At 32.2% G+C, this 23780-nt stretch overlaps 1 protein-coding gene across 1 annotated transcript; it reads left to right on the forward strand.

Moving 5' to 3' along the window:
* The first annotated feature begins 4260 nt into the window (after positions 1–4260).
* Positions 4261–23041, forward strand: LOC134725259 (uncharacterized). The gene is made up of 2 exons (XM_063588932.1): positions 4261–5275; positions 17830–23041. Exons 1-2 carry the CDS (start codon positions 4354–4356, stop codon positions 22959–22961), a joined length of 6054 nt encoding a protein of 2017 aa, XP_063445002.1. The 5' UTR covers positions 4261–4353; the 3' UTR covers positions 22962–23041.
* Positions 23042–23780: the final 739 nt, after the last annotated feature.

A 23780-nucleotide genomic window follows, 5' to 3' on the forward strand; every position in this document is an offset into this window, starting at 1 on the left:
TTACCAAATATGAGCAGATATAATTTCTTTTTAGCTCACCCTATCTAAAAGACCATACGAGTCTTTGTTATAATATTCTAGTAGCACCCATTGTCGTCATCTGATTTGAAACTCTAAAACAAATCTTCTCCTCTGAAAATAATGAGACGATTGAAATCACACTTAATGTAACTTTTCATCAGGGGCATTATTTAAAAAAAAAATCCAGGGGCTTGATTTATCAACAACCGTAGCCGCTGATGGTGTGAATATAAGGACAATGTCATATACGTTTACACTTATATCCAAATGCTTAACAGCAAAACTGACATGATAAAATAATGAGCAGTGTAATGTATATATACCTAGCAATATTAAAAAAATCCGATATCCTAATTCAGAGTCATTCCCTATAAATTTCTATTTCTTTGGCAAATTTCACAGAACTTTTAAAAGTAGAGAGAGAGAATTAAACTACATATTGTAAAAATGACTATGCAGAAAAATTAGTTACAAGTCCAAAATTATCAATTGATATCCTATCGGAGTAATTGCCCTTAAATAACGATTTGAACCCGTTTTCGTTATTTCTTTGCCGAAAATATATTAAATATAGAAGAGTGAAGATGATGGTGGCAGAGGTCCTTATTTCTATATTCTTGAAATTCTGAGGCGAGGGTTCTCTTTTGCTCTATTTAGTAGCCCATTATTCTACATTCTTCATTTTTTTGCAAGAAAATTATAATTATTATTATTTCTCCTTTATTTTTTGGCACATTTATTTCTTTCTTCATTTTTGTACTGTATTCTTTTTCCAGCAAATCATGTCCGATAATCGCTTTCGCACTTTCGTGGAATCTCAAGATGCTTTTTCAAAATAAGAATATAGAATAAGAATATATAGAATAGAATAAGAATAAGAAAATTTATTATTGCAATCAAGGACCATTGATGGGCAGCATAAGATGTACACATAAAACAATACATCATGATTTGTAACAGAAAAAAACATTTTTATATAATAAACATTAAAAAAAAGTTCAGACAGATGTTATTATCTTCATTCTATAAAAATCATATACATTTAATTCCAGGCAGGATCAGAACCATAAAATCATTATAATTATCATTGTTATTACATACATTAATTAACATTTCGTCTAACATCTAGACATGTAATAATATAGCTCCCTAAATATGTAACTACAGACAAATTTTGATTCGTAAATAACCAAACAAAATTTGCCTCATTTGAAAAATGTATAAATTAGGACAAATACAGTTTATCTCCTTGAAAAATATCTCCGTATCATTTTTTTAATGCTGGACAACTAGTAAGATGATATAGAGTTAAATTAGGATCCTCTCCTATAATTTGTCTACGTGAATATTTTCATAGAGACAGATTAATATGAGTACTTGTTGCTTGTTTCTGAATCCTAATTGTGAATGTGTATATAACATGTACTTGTATTTATATAACTCATATTAAAGTATTATTTACACGAAGTGTATAATTTTGTACATTTCTTACTTATAGTAAACCTCAGTTTGTGTTTAAGGAGCAAAAAACTTTTATAGCTTTGTCACATCTTAATTGACTTTTACAAAACTTATAAATACACTTCTTCATAATCGAGGGTAATAATAACACTGACAGCAGCAAAAACCGCCAATCGGAGGCATTGCACAGGGTTTCGCCTTATTCCTCACGATTTGTTTAATTTGTTAAGGAGAATTACAGAGTTATCACGAAATAATTTGTGTCCTTTCTGAATGAATTATAGCACCACGGTCCCATTATTTAAAATTTACTTTGAAGTCATTTTCTAACAATACATTGTGAATAAGAATATTGAAATTTAAGTTGAAGTGCAAAGTGTTGATTATTATGCAAAAAATCCTTTTTAATGGAACTAACAATGTCGAATATAATACATTTCAAATTTTCAGTTTTAAGGAAGTCTCAAGATTTAAAAGTCATATTTCCAATTTCTAGCTTAAATTTCAATTTTAAGTAGAACAATTAGATTTCATATGTTGAATTCCGACTTAGGTAAAATTACATGTCTAAACAGTAAAATCACAGAAATACTTAACTCTGAGGAAAATTCAAAACGGAAAGGCCCTAATCAAATGGCAAAAATCAAAAGCTTAAACACACAGTTTTTTCTTATTTAACTATAAAAGTAATGACCTGATTTTTTTTGTTTTGATAATGTTCATTTTGAAAGTAATATCAAGATTACCTTCTTATAAAGAAAAAAACAAACAAATTCGCGATATTGCCAGTGCCGGTTAAATTGACATTGCTATGGAATAAAATTGAGAATGGAAATGGGGAATGTATCAAAGAGACAACCACCCGACCAAATAAAAAACAACAGCAGAAGGTCACCAACAGGTCTTCAATGTAGCGAGAAATTCACGCACCCGGAGGCGTCCTTCAGCTGGCCCCTAAACAAATATATACTAGACCAGTGATAATGAACGCCATACTAATTTCCAAATTGTACACAAGAAACTAAAATTAAAATAATACAAGACTAACAAAGGCCAGAGGCTCCTGACTTGGGACAGGCGCAAACATGCGGCGGGGTTAAACATGTTTGTGAGATCTCAACCCTCCCCCTATACCTCTAACCAATGTAGAAAAGTAAACGCATAACAATACGCACATTAAAATTCAGTTCAAGAGAAGTCCAAGTCATTTCTGCCGGATTTAATTAAGTTTTTTAAACTAACTTTTAAGCTAACTTTTATATTTTTGCCGCCGTTTATATTTTTTAATAGTACCGCCAAAAAACAATAAAATATCATCGTCAAAATAACAAATCCACGATAACGGAAGCAATTAAATTAGTCATTGCTCTATAAATAAGTGCTATTTTGCCGGCTTTTATCAAGGATATTTTAATCATAGCCGGCAAAATATTATATATATAATATTAAGGAGTAGGTCCCGTAAGACCCCTTTTTGGCCCCAAAATATAGCAGTTTTACAAAATTGTTAAAATGTAAACTTTTGGTTATTTATTTGACAGTATTGAATGCTTCTGCTCCATAAATATGGAATTTTTTTGACAAAACAATTCACATATATCGGGTACTTGAACCATTAAGTCATGCTAAAGTACTGAAATCTTCACAATTCTAGCATTTTAGTTAAATTTTATACAGTTTTCGTGTAAAACGGAAGTGGCCGCATTCGTGTTCATCCTCAGTATTGAAACGCATGTTGTACTTTTTGACATTACATAACATATATAAAGGGTGAGGATGAACACGGATGCGACCACTTTCATTTTGACAAAAACCATCTGAAAAGTGATATTTTTCTGCATATTTGGTAGATTTTTCATATTTGAGCTCGAATCGGATCGTTTTGAATGACTAAATCAGTTAAAATCTTTCACATTAACTAATTGAATCAAATGAAATAGAAAATTAAGTGTTTAAAAAGTGGTCAAAATCTTTCGTCAGATGAACCTGAAATTTGAGGCCAAAATCGGTCATTACCGAACCTACTCCTTTGCCGTCGGCGAAAAAATTGACATTGCTTTATCAAATCGTTCTAAATCGATGGAAACATTTTATCTTGTATTGAATCAATAACTAAGCTGTCTCTTTTTGATATCTTAGTCTTATAAATATATTATTTGTCATTTGCTATCCAGTGTAAAATGTTAGTAGGCTAGATTATATTTAAAGATTTTTTTTTTAGTTTTAACTTACTTCACTTGTTTTACCATCTTGCCCTTATACTCGACTTATTCTGCCCACGAGGTAGATAGAAATCAACTCGGGTCAAAATGTTTATTTGGTGACGGTTTAGAGAAACTCTGTACGATTAATTGAACCCTACTTACGCGATTTACTTGAGTTACTTGAGTAAATATAGTTACTGATGACGCAGCTACACATTAAAATATTAGATGATGTTGTATAACACAAATTGGCTTGAAGCCAGCTTATAATCTGTCGCCTGATAAAGGAACCATGTCGTCTTACTTAATGTTATCTTACTTCCAAATAGATGATCATGTCTGAATGTAAATGTGTATATATAATTTCTATAAGAAAAAGTAATAAAAAGAACTTTTTAATCGAATGATATTTGTAAAACATTTAACAGTGAATACATTTTATAAATGTTCATGCACAGTTATGTGCCCCTTTCGTAATTACATAGCACAACTGGAATGTCATCAATTAATCAATATGTATATACAGTTGTTATAAACTATGTATATATGCTCTATCTAATCTTTGGAAGTAAGTCATTAAAAACGAAAGTTAAAATGTCAATACTCGAACGTTTTTAGACAATATCATAAACTGTAATTATCATTCGTTGAGTAAACAAAGAACAATATGTCAGATATTCAACAATTTGATAATTTTATGTCTGTAGCTTTTGGATTAAAAATAACAGTTGAAGGATTACAAGATTTTGTAACTGACTTTTTGAAGGCAACGCATAGAGACATTTATGTGAAATGTTCGTTAGGAAACTGTAATATTGACTGCAGTCGTAAGTTTGGACATGCGTTTAGAAGATGGTGTGTAGTGTGTTTGACTTGGAAAAATGAGCTTCATAAACTAAACCGCTTCAGGAATCATTGGGATAGAATTAACTGGAAGGAGATCGATACAGGTGACTTTCCAGTTTCCTTTGAAGTGATGGCACAAGTTTTTGTTCAGGATTTCAAATCTATCAGACATGGACTCCTTCAGGATTTAGGAGCTTTAATGTCACTATTTAAGAACATGAAAGCATTCAATATTTTGATTAATGATCAAACCATTGCTAACGTACAAAGAACAAGAAATCAAAATTTTGCTCATAATTATTCTATTACATTACATGATGTGGAAAAAACACAAAGTATCAATAGCCTTATAACTCTCCTCAAAGTGCCCGAAATTAGAAGAACTGAAAGTTCTAAAAAGGCTCTAGTTGATTTAGAAGATTTAAAACTGAATCAAAGAATACCTGAGCGATTACTCCAGCAGTCTTCAGCTGAAGAGGTAGTCACCTCAATTCAGAAACGAATGGGATCATCTCATGAAATTGCCGGAGTTTTTTTTCAACAGAGATTTGGAAATATATTGTCCTTAAGGAATGATAAAAAAGAGAACAGCATATTAGATAAGCGAATCAAAAGTAGGAACTGGAGTCTGTTGAATCTTAAACTGGTGATATACATTTTACTACTAAGTTGTATTGTAAAATTGATCAGCATTGTGATTACTGGACAGTTTCCAACCTTTGATGACGATCTTTTTGATGAAGGTAAATTAATGCTGACACATCAAATTTTCATGATAGAAGAGCTTCATTTTGATTAGTTCTAATTAATTCTATTGTGCAATTTTTGCAATTTTTAGTATCTAAAGACTTCGGATTGATACCGTTTGGTTTTATTTTCAGTATATAGGTTCTCTCAATCTTTTTTCGTTCAAACTTCGAGTAGTCTGTATATCCTGTTTTTGGATGCAGATCTGTATTTTCGATTTCGATTTTTTTGTATTAAAAGGGCCATTTACTCTTAAAATCATTTTCACCGATTTAAATCCAATTCTCATATCTGATTTATAGCATACTTAAACGTTTATCCAAATTAAAATAAGTCTAAAATATAAAAGTTCCTGCATTAACTCCTTTATATACTAAGTATTGTAAATATATATATATCAGAATTTCGTGTTCATATAACCGCACTGTGTCTAAACTATACCGACAAAAAAAGTTTTGGACTCGAGTGTATCTTATATCCGGCATGCTGACGGAACATTAGTACAATTTTACTTCGTTATCTGTTAAATAATAAATTAGACACATAACTGTTGACCACTGGATTGGTGCTATCCCCCTTTACCTCTAGCCAATATAGAATAAATAAATAAACAGCAATACGCACAGTAAAACTCAATTTAAAAAACGACAATAAAAGACAATATAACAAAGGACTACTAGCAGTTACTGACATGTCTGTTTCATACCTCAATTAAACTGATTGAAAGATTATGTCTTCCAGTGGCGAAATCAGCCATTTTAAAAAGGGGAGGTTCCTAACCCAGGTCAAAAAAGGGGGTCCCAACCACATGTCCCTATTCAAATGCATTGATCGTCAAAACAAAAAAATACCCCCGGAACCCTTGGATCTCCACTTTATCATACGAAAATCAAGCACAATGTCTAGCGATAGGCGTTTAATATCATACCATCCTTAAATTTATGAGATAAAATAGCTAATATCATGCCAACTACTGGTTTTGAATAAATGTGTTTGTTTTCGATGCAAGGACTACGAGGCGCCAAATGGGACTCTTGTGGATTTGTACAAAATTCAATTCTGTCATAACAAAACCATTTTTGTCTTTGAAATTTATGTGATACAGACTTGTTTTATGAGAACTTCTATTTTGTGATGAAAAAATTCAATTCATTTTCGTGAAGACAAAATTCATATCTCCAAACAATTAACCATATCATTCTTAAGAGTAGACGACCAATCCAGTTAAAACAGTTTGTTGACATCTTTTACGGTTTAAGAGATAAAGCGATAATAGGAAAAAGGGACGTGGGGATTTAACTCCTATAAGAATAAGTGTTCGGTCACACAGGGTGAATTTGAAACCCCTATTACTGTAGAACATCATTGGACAAAAATCCATTCGATATGTTGTAAGACAAAAAAGCATCTCAGACGGCAGAAGAACTTTTTTCAAATTAAAAAGGTCTTTCTACCAATAAGGACCTATTTTGATATGAAAATATTAAAATTCAAAGTTGAAAATGTCAGTTCCTATGGCTTTATGATGTATAAATATGAATTTTAAGCAAAGGTCAAAATCTAGAACGTCAAATTTACTGATGACCTTGACATATAAGGTCATAAACAAAGGACCCCAAATCAAAATATCCTAGGTCTGTAATATGTATAGTGAATGAGTTATATCACTTTACGTTTGATTCTTAATATAGGAGGGGCAAAAACTACCATATTATGTCTACGAGCCCTGTTACCCAAATTTTACAAGTCATGACATGTCGCAATTGACAATTTTTCAAAAATATTTTGTCAGTATCTTGTACGAATTATGAAATTAGTGAAAGTAGAATTTAGAATATGACCTTGACCTTTGACCTTGACATAATTTTCTTTCTTTTTGGCCAAGGACCTCAAATCAAAAGACCCTAGGCCTATATCACTTATCGTTTACCAGTTAGAAATGCAAATGAGTTATATTAAATGCAAAAGGGGGGATTACTCTTATATAGAGTCTCCCGATTGCTTCGGTCAAAATAAATTAACTCATCCTGAGAATGTAACGAGCAATTTGGTAAAAAAAGTCGGTTTCTTATACAGTTGCAAAGATTAAGCGATAACAAGAAAAACGGTGTTTGGGGAGATAACTCTTATATGGGAAAGTATTCGGTTAAGAAGGGCCAGTTTCAAAAGCAAATAAACTGTTCGATATCATATTTCAAATAAATAAGCGACATCTTGCGAAACCAAAAAACGGCGAAGGAACAAAATTTGGCGGAAGTAAAAAAAAAAAAATCAGAACAAAAGCAATATGTCTTTCAACGGAAAGGTGGGAAGATCTTATCAGAAGAAAAACAAAAGGTCTTTCCACATTGTTGATTAACCAGTTGTATGTCAAAGATACTCTCGTCCTTTTGCTTAAAAAATCATCGAAAGATACCAAGACCTTGTTGATAAATATTCCATATCAACTTCATAAACAATACACGATGGTCTAGAAAGTATATATTCTGGGTTAAATCTTGATAAAATTGAAAATGGAAATGAGGAATGTGTCAAAGAGACAACAACCCGACCAAATAAAAAAACAACAGCAGAAGGTCACCAACAGGTCTTCAATGTAGCGAAAGATTCCCGCACCCGGAGGCGTCCTTCAGCTACCATGTTATAGTATTCTTTTTGATTTTCTGTATTAATATTACATTAACTGTCTAGTCTGTTTTTTGTGATTTCAATTGGAGATGGCTCTGTACCTATCGTAAAGTGGTTTTACTAAAACTGCATATGTAATAAGAAAGACGCCTAACTGTATGAATTTGTATTGATGACTGAAGTACAAGTTAAAGTCATAAGTAAACGACGTTGGATATACAATAATGCCGCGTTACGTTAACGTTCTCTTCTGTGTGTGATTTTCAACATTCTCCGGCCCACAAAAAGTGAAAATATAAAATAAAATTAACTTTAAAGTCCATCCATAAAATTAAAACTGTTACCAGTTTGTTATAGTACGGTGTCACATTTATTTCACGTTCTTTTTTTCTGGTAAGTTTCTCCCTGTAATCCAATTCCTGATATAATTTAAGCTGTTTGAACTGAGATTTAGATTTTTCCATTCCTTGTAAATCATCGTAAAACTGTTTGTCTTGGTTTGTGTCTCTTGTTCACATTAAAGCTGATTTGTCTGTTTCCTTTTCTGTCAACGGACCAGTGGTTCTTTGTTTTGTCCTTGAAGTGTCCACAATTGTAGAAATATGTTCAATGTTAATAGTATTCCTCTCTGTTTTATCCTCGGTAGTGTGCGTCTCTTCTGTTTCTCTTAAATATGTAGTACGAAAGTGTGTTTCGTTGATTGAACTGGTTCTTTTGAGTGGTCCTGAGAGTAGGTATCCTAGTTTTAACTTTACTGCTGTTGGTCTCTCGCCCCCTAATGATATCATCCTCGACAATATCCCAGTATTGGTCAGCTCCAACAAGCAGTCCAATTTCAAATGATGTATCCTCAGTTACGGCGTGTGGTAATCTTAAGTTTTGCAAATACGGCATATTTCTTGGCAGTTGCAGTTTCAATATTACCCTTAAATGGTAGGGCGATTTTAGGTACAATCAAAACATCGACTGGTATTTCTTGGCCATAGATAGTTTGTAATCTTCACTTTTGCTATGTTTAGCTGTTCAATAGAGTTGTTCTCATTATCGTCTCCAAATCTAGATAGCGTAATTGCTACACTTCCTGTGGTTTTTAACTCCAATTTCTCTGCTAAATGTCTTGTAATAAATGACCTTGTGGCGCCTTCGTCAAAAAGGATCTTTGCATCAATCGTTCATTCTTTGTAGCTTAGTGGTGCTACTGCGGTCTTTAATAAAACATTTGGGCGATCACAATTTAAAGATGAATATAAAATAGAAGTCTCAGATTCCTCCGCGTTGTGTTGTTGTTTCTTTATCATGGTCGTTGTTGCATAGGCTTGTGTAATGACGTCTTTCACATTTCTTGCAGTTTGATTTAGATTTGCAATCTACTACCCGGTGTCGCTCTAAGCAATTAAAGCACAATCTATCTTCTTTAACAATTTTCATGAGGTCATTCTGGTCTGTATATTTCGTACATTCTGACGAAAAGTGGGGTCCCTTGCAGTATGCGCAGCTAATTTGATAAGATTTCTGTGGTGATTTGGTTTTTTGCCAGTTTTCGCGAGATTTTGTGTTTGTGTAGAAGGTAGCTGTAGTATTTTCATATGTTTCTGTACTTCTATCAGACTCTTAAATTAGTCCTAAAAAATAGATCTCCTAAGATCACCAAGATACCAATCTGTTGAACCGTGCTCACGTGTTAAGTTTTTGATTATTTCACTGGGCATTTTGTTGAGTATGACTGGTACTAATAACGAGCTGTACGAGTCTTGTGCTTGTCCAAGAGATTCTAGACCTCTTATGTATGTCTCTGTTCTGTCATAGTAACTTCTAAGTTGTGAAAGCGTATTCTTTGGCACGGGTATGTCTAGTAGTGCTTGCATGTACGATTGAATTATCTTATGCTTGGTCCGAATCTTTCATGTATGAGTTCAATAGCTTTGTTGTAGTTTGTGTGCGTAAGAGCAAATCCGGTCATTCTGGTCTGTATATTTCGTACATTCTTACGAAAAGTGGGGTCCCTTGCAGTATGCGCAGCTAATTTGATAAGATTTCTGTGGTGATTTGGTTTTTTGCCAGTTTTCGCGAGATTTTGTGTTTGTGTAGAAGGTAGCTGTAGGATTTTCATATGTTTCTGTACTTCTATCAGACTCTAAAATTAGTCCTAAAAAATAGATCTCCTAAGATCACCAAGATACCAATCTGTTGAACCGTGCTCACGTGTTAAGTTTTTGATTATTTCACTGGGCATTTTGTTGAGTATGACTGGTACTAATAACGAGCTGTACGAGTCTTGTGCTTGTCCAAGAGATTCTAGACCTCTTATGTATGTCTCTGTTCTGTCATAGTAACTTCTAAGTTGTGAAAGCGTATTCTTTGGCACGGGTATGTCTAGTAGTGCTTGCATGTACGATTGAATTATCTTATGCTTGGTCCGAATCTTTCATGTATGAGTTCAATAGCTTTGTTGTAGTTTGTGTGCGTAAGAGCAAATCCGGCAATGGTATATGACGCGTCTCCTTCTAGTAAAGATTTTAGGTAGTTGAACTTTTGAACTTCGGTTAGTGTGTTGTTGTTGTGAATTGCAGAATCAAAAGAATCCCACAAGTACGTTTCCATCAAATGTAGGTAAATTCAATTTCGGTAGTTTATGAAAGTTGCTGCTATTGACGCTTCAATTTGAACGTAAAGATGTGATATTAAGGCCAGTATTTTGTGAGTCATCTCTTATGCTATATACGGGGCCAACATTTTGCAGTGTCTCATTGTGCGGCGAAAAACTTGTAGCGTCTGCATTTAAATTAGATGTTTGAACGTGAATAAATTTACGAATTTTACGTATTTTCGTCTCTAAATTAAATTTATGCTCATCTGTGTCAAGTATCTCTTGCTCTATATCCTCCTCTTGTACACTAACTTAAATGTTCTTATCCAAATCCTTCAGAATATCTTGCTTTTCCTGTAATGTATCCAAAATTGTTTCTAACTCGTCCTCTTCCGGTTTATCTTCTGTTTCACTTCTCTCCTCAAATCTTCTTAAAATCCTAGAAACTGCGCTTCTGTGTCCCGCTCGTATAGATGTCAGCTTTGAAGTTATCTTCTTCTGGTCACGGTACCAATGTCGTAAAGTGGTTTTACTAAAACTGCATATGTAATAAGATAGCAGACGGAAAGCAGGTCACGGTTGACCCCAAGTTTATCAGCAACAATAGAGTCACTTGACCGTGAAAATTTAGTAAAACTACGGATGAGACAAACCTCATTGTAACTCACTAAATACCACTGTTGTAATAAAAAACTTATTGATCCAAATAATCTTGAATATTCATAAATTCAACTCGTCAAAACATACACATCAAATCAAAGTCCTTCATTCTTTATTTTATCTTCAAACTTGAAGTTTGTTTGAAAATTGTCAAGTCTCCTGATAGAAAAATCTAGATATCTTCGAGGAATCTAAAAATGATGGGCTGAATTTAAATTTAAAAAAGCATCTCATTAAGACAAACACTCAATATGAATATCTAGCCAATTGAATTATGGATACGCAAACGTCAAGTTATGTTCGACACGAATTAGCGGTGGTTTTCTGTCGATTTGTGCAAGAAATTACCTCCCCATGATATTACAAGTCAAAAATAAAAACCCAGCAGAATGAATAAAGTTGTGTTAACTTTATCAAAAAAAACCTGGGAAAATAAATGAAATTCGATTTACAACATTGTTATTATGATATAAAGAAGAAGTACTTTCCTGCTTTTCAGAGAAGAATTAAATGTAAAAATTAAAAGACAAAAATTATAAATTTTAACATATATTCATAATTTTTGTTAAAGCTTTTTTGCTTTAAATAAGCTTTGGCTGATGAAATTTACTTTGCAATTTTTATAAATGTTTATATATGGGATCACTTCTTGTAGAATTTCTTTTAAACCACTTCTAATAATGCAATAAACAATCTTATTTACAATTTAAATTATCTTTCTGAAAATGAAAATAATAAATAAAACTGATCTTTAATATTTTATATTCTAAAGTGGGACCAAGAGTCAGACAATACGTTTCTTCAAAGTAAAAAAGCATTTAACTCAATCCTTTGTTTCTTAGTTACAGTAATGCCTATAAAATATCCTAATAGTACAGAAAAGGGATAAGTTTACCAAAGATTTTGACAGAAATTTCTAGATCTATCAGAAATAATACTTTAATTGAAAGTGACATAATTTTGAATTTTAAAATCATAATTATTATAATAAAATTCAATTATTATGAAAGCTAGCACAGCTAATAGCACTTTCTCAGTGTATTTTATTTATGTTGAAAGTAAACTTTTTGAGAGAAAAATGGGGCTTTGAGCAGCTGCTTTACATATTTATAAACAAAGTATTGTATATTTTCCTGAATAATTGGATATTAATCTCAGAAATGAAATGAAATTGGTGGGACAAATCTTGTGCATTTTACTTTAATAATGATAAATGATGATTAAATTTGACAAGAATTTGCCATTAGAATAAATTCAATTTTGTAAGAAAACATCTCTATGAATTAACTTCTTGTTTGGCTTGATAAGCTAGTTTATGCTCTTATTACTGTAGCCTACTTAGTAAAGAGATAATAATATAAGCAAAATTATATTTTATAAAAGATAAATATAATATTAACTGACCTTCATTTCCTTTTTTCATATTATTTTTCCCACAGAATTTTCTTTGCAATGCATTTTCTATTGCTATTTTTTTTATCTTTTAATGTCTATCCATACAGTAGGCTATCAATAATTTGTCAGATCTGTCAGAATTTTCCAAGACGTTTAGTTTCAAACGCATTAAAGAAGATCTTTGTTTGTTGTTTCACTTTTCCAATGTGTAAATTTTTACCATGTACATGACCCTGACACATATTTTGTTATAAACGTGACATGACGTATGTTGAAAAAAGAAAACAAAGTCACCGTCAATTTGTGTAGGGGATCAAGTGGGGTTTTAGATACTTTAAAATGCAGGTAACGTATTGAATTGTGAAAATCCACAACTTTTAATCAAAATTTCATTCATGTCTTTTATAAAATCAGTATTTTGAGCACTTTGAAGCAGATAATATGAAAAGAAGCTAAATTTCACTGTTTTGAAGTAGAAACGCAGCTAAAACCAGATACAAATTGACATGGCTGGTGGTCACTAAAATTAATGTATAAAACTAAAAAATGATGGCTTCAAAAAAGTGTAGAAATTTGAAATAGGGTTCCCGGTTTCATTTAAGATTATAACCGTTCTTTTCTGTATTTGGATACGCAAACGTCAAATTAGGAAACATCGATTTTTTTTTGGCGTACAATAAAGATGGCTATTTTTTCTAGAACGGACAGAATAAAGGAATATCAATAACAAGCTATTTTTTGTAACGTATCTATGTCGCAAAGAAATAATATTGGTCACAAAACCGACAAATTTAAAAATTTAATTATAATAAAAGCATGACAAGTTGCAAAAAATACTTAAAAAGTCAATCTTTTAGCCGATTTTTGACGGACTTTTTGACGCTACGGATGACTGTAGCGCCACCTAATTAATTACCCCTGATTTTGTTGCTGATAAAGCTTAAAGACAACGGACGTTTCCAAGGTCTTGCTTTCCAACTGAGACGTCTAAACTGTATGAATTTGTATTGATGACTGAAGTACAAGTTAACGTCATAAAAAACGACGTTGGATATACAATAATGCCGTGTTACGTTAACGTTCTCTTCTGTGCGTGATTTCCAACAGTACTCATACATCCTGTCATTTTGTAATTGTGCCATGGTAAATTTTTGTATTCTTGTTTTTCATTTCTGCTAAAGTGCTCTGTCTATATGCCTTTTTGTGTTTCCTTTGTTAACGATGACGTGGCTCTGTACTTATACATTCCGTCATTGCGTTATAACGCCATGGTAAGTTCTTGTATTCTTGTCTTTAGTTTTTTAGTTTATTTTTACTAATGTGTTGTGTCTATAATGCCATTCCGTGTTTGATTTTATAGCGATTACGATTATTACAATAGTCTTTAACTTTACTTTCCGCTTATATATGATGTTTTCCGCTAGACAATTCAAAATTTGTGACTTTGTTGAACGCATCTATCAAATCGAACAAGAGATAATGGATACAACAGATACAGTAAAGTCTGCCCGAATCTTGACTAACATCTAGAAACTGGCAATGAGGGTTGGTTGAAAACAAAACTTTACGACAAAAGATATAATTTCAGCTTCTCAATTGTGAACTTTCGATGTAGCAAAATCCAAGCAGCATCTGCATATCTCCCATGTTATACGATATTCCCAAACGTGTCCTTCCTATCATGATTTCCTTGATAGACGGTTTCTGCTTACAAAAGTTCCGAATTGTGAAGTTGACATCATCCCTTCGTAAATTTTACGGACGTCATCACGAGTTTTTTGGAATATCCGTTTCACAAATGATATCGGATATGCTCCTTATGTCGTTACTGCAACCCGTTCCCTTTTCTCGAATGTGATCTACCGAATATTACTATTTACCGGTTTTGTAATAACATAAGCAAATTATCAACGCCATGATTAAAAAGGAAAAAGACAAATAGACAAATGACAGTACATAAGACATAACATAGAACACTAAAAACTAAGCAACACAAACATGACAAACCCATCGAAATGATATACTCAAAATATTATAATTTTATGAACTATCTAGTCATAACCTTTAAACAGATTGTCGGACGGTTTTGAGTTGTATGTATGAAATGCAGAGATACTCGAGAGGAACATTTTATACACTAAATTTAATGCAGCAATCTCTTATTGTTTTCTAGATTTGTAAGCTTAAAGTTGCAGCGTATATTGTTTTTGTACTCGGTGACCTTTGACCTTAGGTTTAAATTAAAGGTCCCTCGAACAAAAGACCCGTGTTAAAGGGTTTTGTCTTCACGACTACTAGTTCCTCGAAATAAATATTTTTCAAAAATGTTGTATAATTCATTTTAGGGTTGATAATTTTTTTTATGTTTATCAACTGTACATGTTCCCATTTTCAAACCTATTCTTTCAGTAATAATTTTAAAGAACATCATTCGTTTGTTTCCCCGAGGGTATCACCAGCACAGTAGTCAGCACTACTGTGTTTACTTGAGTTATCATTGATATGTTCATAATTATAAATTAACTGTTAACAAAACTTTGAATTTTGAAAAACTAAGGCTTTTCTATCTCAGGAATAGATTACCTTTACTTGAGTTATCATTGATATGTTCATAATTATAAATTAACTGTTAACAAAACTTGGAATTTTTGAAAAACTAAGGCTTTTCTACCTCAGGAAAAGATTACCTTAGCTGTATTTGGCTAAATTTTTATGAATTTTTGGTCATCAACTCTTCAACTTCGTACTCTATTTGGGCTTTTAAACATTTTTTGATTTGAGCGTCACTGATTAGTCTTTTGTAGACGAAACGCGCGTCTGACGTAAATATATTTTTTTTATCCTGGTATCTATGATGAGTTTATTCGCATACGTATGTAGTAATACCTCATGATGAGATCTACCTATTGACCATATAAGATCATGAACTCTTTAAATGCAACAAGGGGAACATGTCGAAAAAAGGGAGATAACTTATAAAGGGGATAATGAATTCCTACTCTGAGTCATCTTATAATACTTCATGATGAGGTCTATCGATGGTCCAATTCTTGTCCTGATAACTCCAATTGAAACGAGGATAGGATATGTCAAAACAATGTTGGATTTTTTTTTAAAGAAAAACATTAAGGTCTTTCTTCACGTAGTTGAAAGACCTAACAAAATAAATAAGTTCATGTGCAAAACACTATTTTTTTACCATTTTGCTTTTTCTATTAAGCATATTGAACACTGGATATAATTTTTCATAGTATTTCAATAGGTGCAATACAGCTGAGTTTTCTATTGTAATAGGAACCTTATAAATAAACATTTACAACTATACATATGTCATAAATAATTTCTCATTTAAAGTCCATATTATTGATAAATATCAATTTCCAAATATATAAATGCACCAAACCAACGGCCACTATAAAGTGTTCAGTGTTAAAGAAAAACTACATTATAATATTAACATACCTGATAATACAAACAACAACTACTTGAATCCTGCAGACTAATATAGTAGGTTCAAAGGTAAACCAGATGTAGAAGTAATGGTCTAGCTCAGCTTTCTTGACCATCATCTTCTGAAAAATAAAATTAAAAACCACAAAGTCTCTTGACCAAAAAATACATGTAAATACAATATTCCATAATTACAAATGATTAACTAAACCTATAAAAAAAAGTTTCGTATAACTGAAACGCCAAATTACATTGAATGTAATATATCTATACAAAAACCTTAGTTCACTAATTAGTTTTTGGAGTTGATTATTTTACTTACTTCTTTTATATTCTGCGTTCTCGTTTGTGGGCTATTTAGATATAGGAAGATGTGGTGTGAGTGCCAATGAGACAACTCTCCATCCAAATAACAATTTAAAAAGTAAACCATTATAGGTTAAAGTACGGCCTTCAACACGGAGCCTTGGCTCACACCGAACAACAAGCTATAAAGGGCCCCAAAATTACTAGTGAAAAACCATTAAAACGGGAAAACTAACAGTCTAATCTATATAAACAAAACGAGAAACCAGAAACTCGTATATATTACATAAACAAACGACAACTACTGTACATCAGATTCCTTACTTAGGACAGGTGCAAACATTTGCAGCGGGATTAAACGTTTTAATGGATCCAAACCTTCTCCCTTTTTCTGAAACAATAGCATAACATCACAATATAGAAAAACATACGATAAAATATCAATTGGCAGACTTAACTCAATCAAAAAACGTATGACTACACAATGAACGAATAAATTTGATATTCGATATCTGAATACAAATGCACAGTTAATCAAATATTAGAGACAAACATTCATGACCAAAAAGCTAACAAACAAATTCAAGCACAGGACATCACTGAGAAATATTTAACCAATCAATGTTCACTTTAGAAAAAAAAAACGGTTTTTTATAATCTTGAAGTTATGTTGTAAGAATAAGTGAAAAATTGAAGATATTACAAATAATCAAAGCTGGTGTACAGACAAAATCCATATAAATAAAAAATAACAAAAAAGCATTATAAACAGTATCAACAGGTCGAATTAACAAGAAAATACGATTTGAGAGTACTCGCAGTTACTGACAGCTAGTTAAAAGCCAAAACCAATTAATAGTAAAAAATCATCCATCAGAGACTATTTGTCTTTTTTTATTTTTTTAAAAAGTGTTTTTTTAAAGTGTATTATTTGGTCACTAATTTTAGTCGCTGTTCCTCTGTTTTAACAAAACGTATAAACAAAATATCGAATTCAAAGGTAAATTCATACACGAGGAAGTCCATTACACCTGAAAAATCGAATGGCTGCCTATACCAATCAACGAAACATAACAGCAACTGTCAGTCCCTAAAACCTGAGTTCCATTATCGGTTTTTGGTGTGTTTTGTTCTACTCCGTCATTTTGTTTTTTTCTGTGTATTGTTTTGTGTACTTTTTGTCTTTTCGTCTTTTTTTTAGTACCTTTTTTAAATGGTGACGTGATTTTTAATGTGTTTTATTTGAACAGTGATTGTTCACCCTCCTTCTCTGTCAAAAACATATTAACAAAATATCGAACTCAAAGGTAATCTCACAAATTGGGATTAAACTTGACAAATTGTACGCATTTCCCTGAGAAAAGTAGTAGATTAAATACAAACAAGGCAGAAAAAATCCTTGTGACAATGACAGCCAACAGCACTTTCTACTTTGACAAGACTAAACCAGAAGCAACTTTGTGACGCTTCTGTATTGATAATCAATATAGCAATCCAATAAAGAACTGTCATTGTTTTTTCCAGAATGCTTAAGTATGCGGTTTGAAGAACACTGGAAAAGTGATTTAGATTTCGATTTATATATTGAAGAGCTAAAAAATCAAAGTATGGTCGGGAGGCAGTGGCTACTGCCAATATTAGAGTCAAAATTAAACCAGCCAAACACTGGAATTTTTCTAACAGCTGACATGGGTTTTGGAAAATCTTCGATTGTATCTAATATTATTTGTGCAAATCACGACAGTGTATGGCATAAACTGAAGAAACGTGTGTTAGCTTATCATATGTGCCGGTATGATGTTATAAGTTCTTCAAAGCCTGAAATATTTATTAAAAATTTAGTTGGCATAATTGTAAAAAAAATACCAGAGCTTGGAAATTCTATTTTATCAGATGACCGAGCATTAGATTTTCTTTATAGCGCAAGATGCAGAGAAGACCCTGTTGGCTGTCTAGAATTTTCTCTACTAAACCCACTGAAAAATGCTTGGAAAGAACGAAGTTATATCATAATCATTGATGCGATTGACGAATGCCAAACAGCAGAAGGCCATAGTCTCCAAGATCTATTGTACAAAAAAATGCATTGTTTTCCTAACAACGTCAAATTTTTTATAACAAGTCGAAATATTGAGCAAATAACAAACAAGTTCAAAAATCTTGACATAGTCAGTCTTGATAACCATACACAGGAGAACCTAAAAGATATACGTTCATACATTGATAAAACACGAAAACTTACCGATAAAGAAGTTTCAAAACTGACAAAAGTTTCAGGTGGAAACTTTCTTCATGTAAAACTATTCTTGCACTATTGCATACAGAAAGGTTCCTGTAATTACGATTACATGCCAGACACTTTAGAGAGAATATATGTGCTAAATTTTGAAAGAGTGTTTAGGGAAAAGGGACTGTTTGAGGAGTTTATGGATATGTTTGCAGTGTTATGTTCATTACAACATCCCATTGATGAAGATAAATTGCTAGAAGTATCAGGAATGAAAACAAACACAAAGGTGCGAGCTCGTCAAATTGTAGGCAACGAGCTTGGGCACTTTTTGAAAATTTCTGATGGTAGGCTTTCGTTTCAACACAAATCACTAGTTGACTTTCTTACAAATTCTTCCAGAAAACATTTGAATTTTTATATTGACATCAAGAGAGGCCACAAACTGTTTGCTAAATTCTTGTTACAATCCTTAAATCTAACAGAAAGCAACAGTTTATTGGAGGTAGTTCATCATGTAGCTTTGTCTAAAGATGTTGATTTTGAAGTGTTGCTAATAAATCATGCAAAACCATTAAATCACGGACAGCATGTAATACGTTCAGAGCTTTTATTTAATGTGGTGAGAAAGTATGATTCGTATGACACGGTACAGTTAACGATAAAACTGATAAAACTTAATTCTTCAAATGTCGACGAAGAGGTACTGTCGATTGCTGCCTTTATAGCAATAGCAAATGAACACAAAGAATCATTCAGAGCGTGCTTGGAAAAAGGCGCTAACATCAGTTATATTCATGATCCAATAGTTTGGCCAAGAACTGGTGACTTAACATATATTTGCAAGTACATATATTTTTGTGAATATAGTCTTTTACATTTAACAGCTCAAAAGGGATACCTGAAAATTGCAGAAGCTCTGCTAGAAAAACAGATTTCATTATTATACCTAAACAACTCCTTGGGACAAAATGCTTTTCAATTGGCTGCTGAACATGGCCATATATCTATAATGAAATTGTTTCTTCAATATAACAACTCCTTAGTGGACTTTTATTCCCTGTACCAATCAGCACTTCAAGGAGAATATAAAGCTGTGAAATTGCAGTTAGGTTATGTTGACGATGTTTGCATGCCATGTACAGTATATCCTATTCTGTTAAATACATATAGATCATTGTTACAATATAATGTAACATCAAAGACAAGTCGCATCACGTATCAAATGGTACATCACTTTGTGAATCGTTGGATTGCAAATCAAGATAATTTGTTTATGTGTGAAACTGCTTTAAATGCAGCAATCAGAAATGGACACATTAAGATTGTGAAACTTCTACTAAAAAATGTCAATAAAACATTGAATTGTCCTTCAATTGATGGATCTTTCCCGTTAATGACAGCGGTAATGTACAACCAAACAGAGATATTCAAATTATTGTATGAAGCAGGTGCAAATAAATTACAAAGATGTAACAACATGCAGAATTTTAGTTTAACTTACCGTTATTTAATGGCAGACCAAACTTTTTATGATATAAATATTACATTTTTTAAGCAGTCTTGTCCTCCATTTGGAGGTATTGATCATTTAGTTGCTATTTATGATAATTTGGCTATTATGCATCTTATACATGAGAAAGGATACCATTCTTGGTCTTCTGAAGACATTGACGGATTGACACCAATTCACTATGCTTTCTGCCACAATAGCATTAACTTCTTGAACTATATTGTATTGGGAAATAGATTTCCATCTCCGCTTTCGAATTTAAGATCAAATAATGGCTCTACGCCATTCCATTCTGCAGCTATTTGTAAATCTATCGCACTATTTTACTTCTTTGATCCAAACAAAAACAATAAATACAACTTCATTCCAGACGTAATTGATAACGAAAATCGTTCGATTCTTCAATATGCTTTTTTACAACCGTTACACGCGGAGGACCTAGTGAAAATAGATTATATAGGCCATGATGCGTTTACATCATCGCTGTTACATGTGCTTGGACTTTCAAAGCATAATGTGCTACACAGGGATATTTATGGCAGAAACTTTTTACATTACGCCAGCTCAAGTGGAAACTATTTTGCATTTGTACAAGCAAGAAATTCAAAAGTTATTGGACTGATATTTGACGACCTCCTGCAACAAAAAGATATATATGAAAGAACTTCTTTCGAAAATGCATTTGAAGCCATGCCTGAACATAATTTGTTCGAACCTTTTAAAATGCCTAATAATTGCAGTTTGAATGAAATGTTTTCATCTTCTTGTAAAACAAACCTTTCTATTATACTTTCACCACACGAATACGTTATTTTATATTTAGCACAGTATTTTCATTCTCAAAACGAATTTTCTCGTGTCAATATAACAAATTTATTAATTACGTCTATCAAAAAGTCGAGGATTTATCCTATTCTAACTTTAAAGGTGTATGCCAGTGACGAATTCCGTACCGCAGTATCAAATCCTGTTCTTTCAAGTATGATTTCAGAATCGCCTACACCATATCTTGCTGAACACATGTTGGATATTTACAGTTCCTTATTTTGTAATGGAAGTGAGAGTCCTTTACATAAAATAGTACAGAATGAAAGAAACAGACAATGGACGTTTTCTTCATATACGTTTCTAGACCGTTTATTTGTCAAGTTTTCTAGTATTTATTTGGATAACTGTTACGACAAAGACGGATACAATTTACTTCACAGATCTGTCATCGGTGGACACCCAACGGCGGTAAAGTATTTACTAGAAAAAGGAATGAATGTATTACAGAAATCAAAAGCTAATCAAAGCGCTTTAACTCTGTCTATTTTGTTGGCACCTTATACCAGGAACGGATCAATTCCATCGTACTATACAAACAGTTCTAGATTTCTTTCGTATAGATTAGTTTACCAAACGGAAACTGCTGACATTTTATTTGATCATAATGGAACAGTCAATTTTGATGATATAGCCTCGATACTTCTAACGCATTTAGTAAATGTACAGTTCAATCGCAAAAGTCTTCAAATTGTTATTTGTTCATATCATATTGGCGAATTGGGGTTGATTCATATTGCGTCAGCGAAGGGAATGTTGTCTTTTTTGAAATCATCAAAGGAATTTTTCGGTGATGAGATTTTGAAATGTCGTAATAAGTATGGTGTTACACCAATGTATCTTGCTGATATGTATCGGCAAACTAACATTGTACGGTGGCTTGAAAAAAGCAATTGTGCTCTTTATCGCCCTGATAAAGCGAGTGAAGTTATGATAATTTTTAATTTAATGGAAAACTATGAAACACACTTGCTATATGACAAAAGATGTTTCATAAATTATAAACAAGCGTATAAAGCGTTAATACGAAATCAGATATTCAAATGCATAGGTACAGATGTGCGTTTACCAATAATGTTTCAAAACCCGACTAAAAATATTGTATACAACATGCTGTACGCAAAAATGTCAGCTGATTTTTGCAAAAATAATTGGGAGTGGTTAAAAAATGAAAACTTCTATAGTTTTCTTTTACAATATCATCTGACAACAAAGACACACAATCAAGTTTATAACTTATATAGACCACTTCTTTTATTTGGTTCTAACGACAGACGTTATATATTTCATCTTCTATTCATTTTGCGTACTTCTGCAAGAGGAACACGTTTTGATCCTGTGTCTGATTCAACAGTTAAAACACTTTTCGATTCAATATCAAGTAACCAATACAAACATCTTAGAAAATTAAAGATGGCAAATGATTTACATAGGAGCTGGTTAACTTATGAAATACATACTGAACTGAAAGATGATTTGAACAACGTCATGTACAAGAATTATGAAGTTGAAAACCTTAATAGAATTCTAAAAAATCAAACGGAAGTAAGTGATGCTGAATTGATATTAACCAACAAAGCAAATAAAAATTGCTATGATTGCAGGCATTCGCATGCAATGTGCTTTACTAGGAGTTTGATTCAGGAATTATCCAACATAAGAACATACGAGCAATTGAATAGAAATGCCATGCGATATATACCAGAGTGCAATTATATTTCACCACCTACCATGAAAATGTTATCGCATATCATTAATACCACTTTGAAATTTATTGCAGACTTACAAGCGCCCGATAAAAACAAATTTAAATCTCTAGTCATAGAACTTGAATTGCTAGTTAAAAGAACTTTGAAGATAATTTATTCGTTTCCCGAAACAGAAAATGCCAACATACAGCCCTATGAGTTATTTTATTATTCCCCTTTCTTCCATGGATTTTATAACTGTATAAATGATTTACAATTGTATAATATGATAAAATGCACGAAACTATATGCCAAAAATGAACATTTAAAAATCTATAGAAAATATCTGACAATATTGCTGCATGTTTTAGAACGTGAATTTGAATATGGCTATCATATATGAGGCATATTTTAAGCCGAATTACTTGCATGTATAGTAATAAGTAACCGTTGAGTTTAATAACAGTAAATAATGTTTACACATGTCGGTGTTTGCTTATTTACTTTTGCTTTCTTTATAAAAAATAATTTCCGAAAGTGCACCAATAAGTCCTGCCGTAGCACGGGACAAAGCTGCTATCAAATCAGGATCAGTAAACAAAAATGAATGACTATTATTGTTGCTACAAATGTGTAAAATTCATTATTACATAAAAAGTCAAAACACAAAAAAAACTCTGAGGAAAATTTTAAACGAAAAGAGCCTAATCAAATGGAAAAATCAAATGATAAAGCACATCAAACACATGGACAGTGATGGACAACAACTTTCATGATCCTCACTTATAACAGGCATTTTCAATATTTTGATAAAGATAATGACAAAACTATCCGCCAGAGACAAAATGATGTACACATAGATGTTAGAAACTATTAGTGATCGTATGGCCTTCAACAATGCGCAAAGTCCTTACAGCATTTCAAGCTGTAAATGACCCCAACTTACAAAATGTAAAATAATTCATACAAGACAACAACGTACTGATTTATAAAAAAAAAATAACAACCACCAAACTAAATGAAAAAAAAATTATGTAAGAAAGAAACGACAACCACTGTAATTGCAAGCACATACAACATGTTAGAGGATTAAATATTGTTTGCATGCGCCAAACCCTCTACATAACTTGATACAATTGTTCATCATAAAAACATAAACTATATGTTTAAGATTCAAAACTCAACAACATTAGTACAATAGAACATGCGTTCCAATGAAATG

Source organism: Mytilus trossulus, chromosome 7 (genome assembly GCF_036588685.1).
Source record: "Mytilus trossulus isolate FHL-02 chromosome 7, PNRI_Mtr1.1.1.hap1, whole genome shotgun sequence".
Taxonomy (NCBI): domain Eukaryota; kingdom Metazoa; phylum Mollusca; class Bivalvia; order Mytilida; family Mytilidae; genus Mytilus; species Mytilus trossulus.